The sequence below is a fragment of the Benincasa hispida genome, chromosome 1 (genome assembly GCF_009727055.1).
Source record: "Benincasa hispida cultivar B227 chromosome 1, ASM972705v1, whole genome shotgun sequence".
In the NCBI taxonomy this organism is placed as follows: Eukaryota; Viridiplantae; Streptophyta; class Magnoliopsida; order Cucurbitales; family Cucurbitaceae; genus Benincasa; species Benincasa hispida.
In genome coordinates, this window is record NC_052349.1 from 73,810,006 (window position 1) to 73,821,736 (window position 11,731).

Here is an 11,731-nt window from a genome sequence, read left to right on the forward strand (position 1 = left end):
TCAACAGTTATACCATGAAACCACCAATAATCTCCCACTCAATTGGTTATTAGAGAAAAAGAAATAATATCTAATAATTAATATTATTATAAATATAAATGATAACTAACTTACCATAATATATTTATAACCTATAGTTTTAATATTTCATCTCATGAAACATATAAACCATAGCTTTTTTTCTATTCCATGACACTTAATGTAAATCTCATTTACATTAATCCTTTACTTAATGTATCTCATACACTATACTGATCATATTGTATATAATCAAATTACCTTTTGTCAATTTAAACATTTCAAATCAACACCAAGAATTGATTCTCAAGGGGACCTTATGGACCTGTAGCTCAAAGCTCCAACGGTACGTGAATAACTGGCTAAACTCTTTAGTCACGGGATCCACCATCTGTTAACTGCCAGACACTCCACTAAAGACTGACAATTGAACTCTCCTTACCACAAATATATTATGTGTTCATCTTAACCAATCAACAGTGCGACAACCCTTCACAGATAGCTCGTAAGTACAGCTCGACCAATAACCGTTATGCCTCTGTAGTTACATCTAACTTCTTAAGTACCACTGATCCCTCTAATGAACATAAGTCATAGTCCTACTATGACTGAGTCCTCTCTTCCAAAGAGAAGTTGTGGCCACTATGTTCAAACCTCGGAATCAGCCCTTAAGTTATGGCCACCGTTCCAGCCATGCAGATTGGTCAAATCTACAGATTTGCCTCAATCCTCAAGTCATTGACTCTCGATCCCCACGATGAAATACTCGATCCTAGATTCTGTAGTTACTGTGAAAGAACTCGATCCTTGATCCCCACTATAGCTACTGTGAAAAAACTCGATCCTCGATCACCACTGTGAAGAACTCGATTCGGTTCAGAACTCGATCCTCGATCCCCCACTCGATGCTCGCCTAAATCTATCGTAAAATAGAACCCAAACCCACTCGATGCTTTGCTTTTGACAAGCCTAGTTTTGGTTTGGTTCAGTCAAGCCTAGTTTTAGTTTGTATTTGTTAATGGGTTTCAGCTATGTTCTGTTCCGTTTTCGAATCTAGCATTCATATATCTCTATTTTCAACTAAGAAATTCGTGGGTTTTGTTTTAGATCTTTAAGGTCTTTGTTTCCAACCTAGAAGTTCGTGAGTTCCTATTTTCAGCTTAGAAGTTTCTCTATGTTCTAGTTCTTCATGGGTTTTTGCTTCCCACCCAAATCTACCGTGTTTTGATTCAGAATTGCTTCTTCAGTTTCTGTCATTCAGTTGTCTTAGTTTATCTGCTTACAAACTCAAGTTGTTTCTATCACCTTGAGTTTGAGGGAGGGTGTTGAGATATTTAGGCCTTGATTTATGTATTTAGGCTATAATTGGGTTATCGGGCTATAATTAGGTTATCGTCATTTCTATAAATTCTCTATGTAAACCTCAAGTTACATACAAGAAATTATTCGGTCGAATATCAATTTCCACAATTACAAATTCCCTTCCTATAGAATTAAGACAGAAAAAAAAAATTAATTATTGATTGAATCATTTTTTTTTTTTTTTTTTTGAAGAGGCATTGATGCTAATGATGAATGTAAATTTCACTGTGAATTTATAGCTTAAAAGCAAGATTAAGTTAATCAAACTTTATAGACCAATTTGTGTTATATATATATATATATATTATATATATGTATGTATGTATGTATATGTATAGACAAAAAAAAATTCTTTTTTTTTTTTTTTTTTTTTTTGTTGTGTGTGTGTGTGTTTCCCTTTTTTAAGGAAGACTGTTTTTTGGTCAATTAATTTACCTTGTATGTTGTTGGGGTGTTGACCCATAATTATCACTACAAAAAGAACAAATAGTTGTGGTGTGAAATGGAATGGAAAACAAGGGAATTATGACATAAAAAGTTTTTTTTTTTTAATTTATTGACATATTTAAAAGTTTTTTTAAAAACCAATAAGCTGGAAATTTTGTTATTTATTTTCAAACAACAACTGACATAAGAGATCTAAGAAAAAGTAAGACGTTCAAATTCCCCACTCTCTAACAAAGTGTGTTGTACTGGAAAAACTCTTAAAACGGATTAACTCAACATTTTTCATAGTCGGTGAAGAAATCAGACCTTTGATATACATATCCTTTTCTCTTGACAAATTTATTTTATTTCTATATATGGTTTCGAATTTCTTACATTTCTTACCTAATAATGCAATGTCACTTTTAACTTTCACGACTTACCTTTTATATTAGCAAATTTTTAAAAATTAAAAAATAAGAAAAACTATTTATACAAAATAACATAATTTAATCTTCTTTGAAAAAGATTGATAAAGGCTGATAAAAGTCTATCTGTATCTATTAGTGACATGATAGAAGTCTACCATTAATACTATGTGATAGGCGCTAATAGAAGTCTATTAGTATCTATCAGTATTTTTTTTTTGTTATTTTTGTATATAGTTTAACATTTTTTCTTTGTGTGAAAATTTGTTATGTTTAGATTTTTTATTATTATTTATCATTATTTTTTAGTGTATATTCTTTTTTAGAAACCCAACTCATTCGTAATATATCCTCCTTTATTTATATGTGTGTTTGATAATAATGATAATAATAGAAATTATTTATTTTTATTATTATTATTATTATTCACTACATACCTTTCTTTTGTTTTTTTCCTTCTTTTCACTAAATAAAGGTAAAAATCTGGTTTAAATGTGGATGATTGGCGGTGAGATTCAACCATCGAAAACCAAATTTTTTTAATTTAAAAACCAACCTAATTATTTACAAAATGTAAGTTTTCATTTGAGTTAATTTGAAAAATATTCAGGTGTTTCTAGAGTCACACATTTATTTATATTTTCTTTCAAATTTTTTAATTATAATTTGTTATGTGACAAATTTTTCTAACTTATTTTTAAAATACTTTTATGTATGAGAGGGGAATGTAAATACACCTAAATATTATTATTATTATTTTTGGAAAATAAATATTGCTCAATTAATTATAACAAACATGGAAAATGACATGATTTTGTTCCCTTTTCCTGAAATTTTAGTGGTGCATATTCAATTATTCATAATGTGAGTTTTATCTCCTTAATTAAAATTGTCATCTTCAAAACATATTTCTTTTTAGGAAGACTCAAATGGTCAAATGTATTTTAAGTATGTATGTTTTTTTTTTTTAACCCATTTTTTAGGTATATTTAATACCCATCAATTTCTTTCTAAAAATGCAATTTCATTTTCCTTATCATAACGGCTTTTTCATGAAATTTACATTAGCGAGGATTTTTCTAGCCTTGGAAAAACCCTTTTTAAAATAGTTTTCAGTATTTTTAAAAAATTATGATATGGATTTGTCAGAATTAATGTAAAAATGCTATAAAAGATCAGTATTAAAACAATTATCCAGATAAAAATCTTCCCACAAAAAAAAAAAATAATAATAAATCTAGATTTTTTAATTCTAACAACATGGAGATATATATTTAAATTTCTAATCTTTTAGTCCAATTTAGTATATTATATTACAATTAAGGTAAATTATTTCAAATAGTATATTTGTCGAAATTATTTATAATATTTAGCAAAATTTTAGAACTATCAATGATAAACGTTGATAGACTTCTATCATTGTTTATCAATGTTACTATCAATGTTTATCATTGATAACTATAAAATTTTGCTATATTTTAGTTCATTTTTCTATTATTTAATTGTGTTTTTTTTTTTAATGATACACATCTCTTTTTCATTTTCATCTTCTTTTTTTTTTATATCAATTAACTAACTCAATCAGAAATTTGAATTATCCACTATCTATATATATATATATTCTACTAATTTAAACTCGAGACAACAATGAAGAGGGAAAAATTATTCAAGTGGAACAAGACCAGAATGGTCATATATCTTTTTTTTTTTATCAGAATATTTCCATTATATAATTCCATGCAAACTGTCTCTCTTCTGTAAAAAAATCTCTCTCTAAATTACCATATTATAAAGGGAGAAGTTTGGCGGGTCAAAAATCATCCTCTGAAGAAGCTTTCAAAATGGAATCCATGGCTGCCATTTCAATCTTCTTCTATTTCCTCCTTTTCTCCTTCGCCGAAGCAACCACCAATCGCGGTGGCGGCAATGGCTTCACCACCTCTCTATTCCACCGTGATTCTCTTCTCTCTCCTCTCCACAACTCATCTCTCTCCTGCCACGATCGTCGTACCAATGCCTTTCGTCGCTCCTTCTCCCGCTCCGCCACCCTCCTCAGTCACGTCAACGCCGTGTCCACCGCCTGCATCCATTCTCCGATCATCCCCAACAGCGGCGAGTTCCTAATGTCTGTCTCCATCGGAACCCCACCGGTGGATTTCATAGCTATCGCCGACACAGGCAGCGACTTGACGTGGACTCAATGCTTACCATGTCAGAAATGCTTCAACCAATCACATCCCATGTTTAATCCACGTCGATCATCTTCCTACCGCAATGTGTCTTGCACGTCGGATACCTGCCGCTCCCTCGACAGTTACCATTGTGGGACCGACCTCCAAACCTGTAGCTACGGCTACAGCTATGGAGACCGATCCTTTACGTATGGTGACCTAGCATCTGATAAAATTACCATCGAATCCTTCAAACTCCCCAAGACAGTCATTGGATGCGGCCACCAAAATGGTGGCACTTTCGGCGGAGTTACCTCGGGGATTATCGGACTTGGCGGTGGCGCTCTCTCATTGGTGTCGCAAATGAATACAATCGCCGCCATCAAACGGCAATTCTCATATTGCTTGCCAACTTTCTTTAGCGACGAAAATATCACAGGTAAAATAAGCTTTGGTCAAAACGCCGTCGTTTCGGGGCCTAAAGTCATCTCTACCCCTCTCGTATCGAGATCTCCCGATACCTTTTATTTCTTGACTCTTGAAGCAATCTCTGTTGCAAACAAGCGGCTTAAGGCCGCTGACGATACGTCGGCCTTGACCCGACGAGGGAATATCATTATTGATTCCGGTACGACATTGACGTTTTTGCCTCGAAATTTGTATGAAGACCTTGTTTCGACTTTGGTGAGTGTTATTAAAGCAAAGCGAGTGGATGATCCCTCTGGGATTTTGGAACTCTGTTACGCTGCAGGCGGCGGTGACGATTTGCATATTCCGGTAATTATAGCACATTTTGCCGGTGGCGCCGACGTGAAGTTGCTGCCTTTGAATACATTTGCACTGGTGGCTGAGAATGTGACTTGTTTGACTTTGGCACCGGCATCGGATTTGGCCATTTTTGGGAACTTGGCGCAGATTAACTTTATAGTTGGATATGATCTTGAAAATAAGAGATTGTCGTTTAAACCTACTGTTTGTGATTAGAGACGACATGTCGTTTTTCAGCTCTCTTTGATTATTTTTTTGATAATTTGTTTGTTACAGTAATCTCTCGTTCAAACCCACATACCCACATGGTTGGATGGTTTATCATCACGTTTACTTAATCATTTGCAAATGTAATTTAATTTAATTGTGATTTAGTGTATTGAAGTTGATTGTCAAAATTAATTTTGTCATTTTTAAAATCACTCTAAATTACGTATTTAATCACTTCATATTAATTTAATATTAAATTGTTCGTTTTTAAATACATTTTCATATCATTAAAATTAATTTTGAAGGATTAAAAATATGTTTTAAAGCGATATTAAAAATAAAAAATAATAATAATTTTAACTATTATAGAATCGTTTCCAAATTTACTCAGCGATTTGTTTAGATTGCACTTGTATGGAAAAGGAAAGCATAATATTACTAAACTATTCTCTAGGTTTAAAAAAATATGGCAATTGTCATAACATTGTAAAATTGACATTCATAATGGTTATGTGCAGGTGGTATTAAGCCAAATTTTGAAATATACATACATACATATATATATATTAAGTTATGTTGAACAACTTTATAGATTCTTTGGTATAAATTTTAAAATTTGTTTTCCTAAATGTATTAAAAAGTCGGATATGTATTTGTAAATAGAACAAAAATATCCTAGGAAAATTTGAGGAAATAGTAAATTTGGGGTGCCTTTTGATTTTTGTCAAAAAAAAAAAAAATAGAAATAATAAGATTTTTGTCAAAATCGTGCTGCATACATGACATATATTTTTTTAATTTCCAAAATGCCTAATATGGTCGATTAACAGTTTTTTTGAGTACTTATAGTTGCTATATCGTGTATAAATTTTCAATAGAAATACTGTGTAAATAAAATCGTCTATTATGAGACCATGTATCAAATCTCAAAATACAATATAAATAAAATCATCAATTATGAGACTTCAACCTAACGAATTCAACAGATAAAGGTGCTAGATTTTTCTCTCATTTTAAAATTTGAATTGGCGGTTTCATATTTTGATTTAACCAATTTTAAAAAATATCCAGAATTAATTGATCATTAATTTCTTTATTACAATTTTGATTCTAATTAATATATCTTTATATTTTACATTACTTTATTCATTTTTTGTTATTTTAGTTTTAGATTAATTTTTTTTTATCCTGATTAGAATTTTACTCAATATTTTATACATATATCATCTAACAAACTATATATTTCATTTAAATTTTATATATATTTTTTTATTTTTTTAATCTTCCTTTATTCAATATCATCTAATTATATTATTAAACCATTAATTTATCTTTTTGACAAACAAATAAATATTCTTTTTTGCAATCTTGTTGATTTTGTTATGCCTCTACAACGAGTTAGGCTTTAGGTTTTGTGGTTGATAGAGTTATCAATACAATGTAATTGTTGAAGTTTAAATGAAATTGGAATTATAAATACGGTGTAAATGTAAATAAACAAGCTTCATTCCTGATTTTTTTTCCCATCAAATTATATTTGAGTTTATATTTTATTATCAAATTAGATTTTATCTAACTACTTATCGAATTAATCACAATAAACAAAACTTCCTGATTTTTCTCTCTAATTTATATTTGAATTTATCTTTTATTATCAAATTTGATTTTATTTAACTAACTTTCGATTTGTTTAAATATTTCTTACAAATTCAATTGTATCTAAATATTTTTTTCATTATTTTATACCTATTGTTATCAAATTAATTTGATTTTTTTTTTCATAATTTCGATGTTATCAATTTTTCATATAGAAACACAGTAAAAATAGCTGGTTGTACTTAAAAACAAACATATAAATGGGAATTAAACTTTAAAGGTTAGAAACATATGTGTGTGTATATAAATATAAATATATATTATATATATATTACTCAATTCATCATCATCATCATCATCATCAAAATAAAATAACAAAAGACCCTAAATCTCATATTCTTCATCTTCTTCGCTTAGTTGCCCTCCAAAATCTCTTTTTCTCCTTCTTAATCTCATGTCTGCGATCATTGGTTCAACAACCATTTCTTGAATTCCATCGTCTTGGTTAGCTTTTGACGACCACCTTCGTCAGGTCGCCGACCTTTTTCACCTTTGTTTCTACTTTGAACATCATTTTCAACAATGACATTATGTGATTGATAGTGTTTAAAGTTGACTTTCAAGACCATATGAGCAAAGTGGTCACATGGAATGACAATGAAACTCCCTACAACTGGTTTAGTGTCAAACGCAATTATATTTACAATAGTTACATCGTCTTCAAGTTACAATTCCTTCAAATACTCACTTGCCAACAACAACTTCACTGGTATAACCAACTTTGTTCTTTTTCACCTTGGAGGAAGTCCATCGTTGTAGACATCCATAAGTTTCTAATGACCCCACCACCTAGTTGTCATCTTCCCTCGCATACACGCATTCTATAGGTAGTTGGAAGCATTAAGGACAATATTGGGTGATTTTTAATTTTTGCTTCTAGAATGTTTAGAGTGTATTTGTGGTATTTGAGTTATTTTTGAAGCAATGTATTTTTGCATTTTTTATTATACTTAATTTTGTTGTTTAAAGGTAGTTTTTGTAATTGGGGTATAGTGTATGCCCTAGTTTATTGTATTTTTTGTACTTTATTTGTATTGTACATTATGTTCCCTTAGCTTTAGGACAAGTGAGAGATTGTTGGGATTGATGTCCTAGATCTTAGTTTGTAAACATTGTATAGACAAGTTGTTAGGAATAAAATAATTGTTATTTTATGAGCATACACTCAATCCAATAAATTAAAGATCTTAGGTTATTTTATGTATTTTAAACAAGTATGTATAGACATACGGGTGGATTTGTTTAAATAATAACTTAAACGATAAATGGATAAATCCTAGTGACACTATGGATACGACCCACTTTATAGGTGTTACAAGTGTTGTAAAGTGGTCCAAATGATCTGATCCTGATCATTCATGTGGAGACATGTGAGCGAGGGTATCCTATACAAAAAGTTTGTATAAGACCAGATCACGAAATGATTAGTTTCATTATATAACGTCATTAATAATGGAGACTTACATTTCACTATGATGACCATATGTGACATGACCTAAATCCTAAGTGAAGTGTGAACTCCTAAAGGCAGTCCTTTGATTTATATGGGTAAGAGTGACCAAATTGCCAACTCAATAAGCTTGCCATTTTGGGAATTCATCTGACTTATGAGCTGAGAACACAGATATACAAGACGAAATTTACTTCTTCCCTAGGTTAGAGGTAACTACCCTATGTTAGAGGTAACTAAATAAATTACTCTCTTAATGACTGATTCCAGGGCTTGAACATAGTGGTCACACCCTCTCCTGGCTTGAGAGGGACTTGATCATAGTTTGACTATGATTGCCCAACTGTACTTATGAGCAATTTGTGAAGGATCATCGCATTATTGATTGGTTATATCAAATGGACACAGAAATTTATCTGTAGTGCAAAGAGTGCAGTTGTCGATCTTTAGTGAAATTACCTGTAGTTAATGGATATTGGATAATTTAATTAAAGAGTTTAATTAATTATTCAAGTACCATTAGAGCTTTAATCTACATGTCCATTAGATCCCCTCTGTACATCAACGGGGATTTAATTGAGAATTATTTTTGGATTAATTTGAAATGTTCAAATTAATTTGAGGAATTAATTATATATGATATAATTAATTTAATTAATTATATATATGTTTAATATAATGTATTCGATACATTATAATATAAGGTAATATGAAAGGAATTTGAATATGATTCAAATACTAATTATATCAACGAGATTCATGTAATTAAATTTAATATAAATATGATTTATATTAAATACCATAAATAAGTTTAAATGAATTAAATATTTGAATATGATTCAAATATTAATTATATGAATGAGATTCATATAAATGAATTTTCTATAAATGTGTTTTATATCAAATGTCATGTATTGTTGAGAGAAAATAATAGTTAAGACTATAAGTTATGTTGTATTTTATGCAATATAAAACTATAGGCTATATATTATATTTGTTATAACATATTGTGTATATATATAATAAAGTAGTTATTATATATATATATATACACTGTGTTCTCTGGAAAAAATTTACAGAGAAGAAAATTCCTCTCTTCCTCTCCATCTCTTTCCCTCTTCCAAAACCCTAAGGCAGAGCCCACACCTCCTGTCATTCTTAAACCCTAAAGAGAATACATGAGACTCCGTTTGGTGATATCCCTTTTGGAAGAAGAGATCTGTTCGAGGGAATTCTTGAAGAAAGTGTTCTTCAAAAGTAAAGTTTCTTTTTCTTCTCCTTTCTATTTATTAGCATGCTATAGTTTTATTCTTGAACTTATAATCTTTCTTCTTAATTCTGTAATTCTTGAGAATTCTGTGAAAAACGAAAATTGGGATCGATCCCCACATTCCGCTGCGAAAACCTTCGATGGTTTCCCTTCAGTTTTGTCATTTACTAATTAGTATTTTCTATTATATAAACTTGTTTTGTTATTTTTATAATTTTAAAACTTTTTTGCCATTTTTCCAAATGAAACTTTAAAATTTGTCATTTTTCTTATCAACCCAATATTCTAACACTAGAAAACTATTTTAAAGCCCATTTGGGATTGTTTTTGAAATCCTAAAAAACTATTTTACGAGAATCTTAGCCGCCTAGGTTGTTTGGTAAAACAATTTATTTATTAATCTATTCAGAATTACTTTTACAATTGTTCTAAGGTGCAAAAAATATTTGATGGAGCTTTTAGATTTTAGCTTTCCTAAAAATTTGGTATCTTCTCTTACCCATCTCAAATTTTCATTTCACTAATTTCTTTTCTCACATTTATTCCAAATTTTGATTGGTTCAAATTCTTATAACAATTACTTTTTTAAAAAAAGAAAATATTTCATAAAATTTCTTTAGTTAAACAAAAATGGTTGCAATTCAAATCATATATATTTTCAAATAATTATATAACTATATTACACTACTTTAGCATTAATTTATCAAACACCTTAGCTAGTTTTTTTTCTAATTTAAAATTAAAATTTACCAAACGCTCTTTTACTTCTATCCACAGATGATTTTCTAAAAGCATAGTTACTGGCAATTATTTTAAAAGCTACAGCAATCCCAAACCAAGCCTTAGTTCCATGTGCGAACTAAAATCATAACTAACAAAATTATCATGTTGAGCAACAAAATTAAAATCCATAACTCTACTAGAAAAATCACATTTCTTGACGTTTGCAATGTTAACTACTTGATGTTTTTATTGAAAAAAAAAAGTCATGTAATAGATGATTTTAATGAAAAATGTAAAGTAATTTTTTTTAAAAAAAAAGTGGAAGATGAGGGATTTTTTCAAATTTTCACAGTACTTGACATTTTTTCAAGTTTGAGTTATGCTTGCTTGTGGCCTTTGAAATGTCAAGAACTATTCAAATAAGTTTTGAGACTTTAAACTTCTTCACTCTCATTTTAATCAAAATGTTTCATGCATTCCCTCCCACGTGCAGTCTTGCCGTCGTCGGTTCCTTCACACATTACAGATATCAATTCCTTTACTAGCCCGTCATCTACCAGGGCGTTGGGCAATATTTTAGGGAAAGGAAGAGGGTTTGGTGAACTCTCTCTCAAACCCTATTTTTCTTTATGTTACTGTAACGACCCGACCCCCTAGGACTTAGATTAGGCCGTTACTAAAATAAATGCATGCATAGAATTTAAAACGACGCTCAGTTATGTTGAAATAAATGTTAATTAAACAAGAGAAGTTCAAAAGACATTTATTAAATGCAATTGTTTAAACAATAATAGGGTACCCATAATTCGTAAATACTATTAAAAGTATATAAAAGAAATAATCCTTAATAATAAGTTTAAAACAGTAAAACTAAACATTAAGGGAAAAATAAGGACTCTAAATGTCATGATGCGGAAGCGTAAAAACTAGTCCTAGTGGCACGATCACGAATTCTGCTGCGCCATCGTCGGTGCATCTCTACCCTTACCTAAAACATCAACATAAGAAAGAATGAGCATGAAATACTCAGTAAGTAACCCCACCACTGGGGTCAGGCTAGGCATCTATGTCCTCTAGATACCCACCTATGGCACGTATACACACATGAAATAGGTAAGAGACTGAGTCCTATCCTACTGTAGTTAAGTATGCTCACTACCTCTGGTGAGTCCCCGTAGGAAACACAAACCGGTGAATCCCGAAGGAGACACAAACCGGTGAATCCCGAAGGAGACACAAACCGGTGAAT

The 11,731-nt window shown here is 30.5% G+C and overlaps 1 protein-coding gene across 1 annotated transcript; it reads left to right on the top strand.

Moving 5' to 3' along the window:
- Positions 1–4,084: 4,084 nt before the first annotated feature.
- LOC120079103 (aspartic proteinase CDR1-like) lies at positions 4,085–5,389 on the top strand. Its single transcript, XM_039033292.1, has one exon. It carries the CDS (start codon positions 4,085–4,087, stop codon positions 5,387–5,389), a length of 1,305 nt encoding a protein of 434 aa, XP_038889220.1.
- The last annotated feature ends 6,342 nt before the right edge of the window (positions 5,390–11,731 follow it).

What these genes read in the sequence shown, in the direction of transcription:
- LOC120079103 (XM_039033292.1), top strand. Translation starts at nt 4,085, where the DNA reads ATGGCTGCCATTTCAATCTTCTTCTATTTCCTCCTTTTCTCCTTCGCC.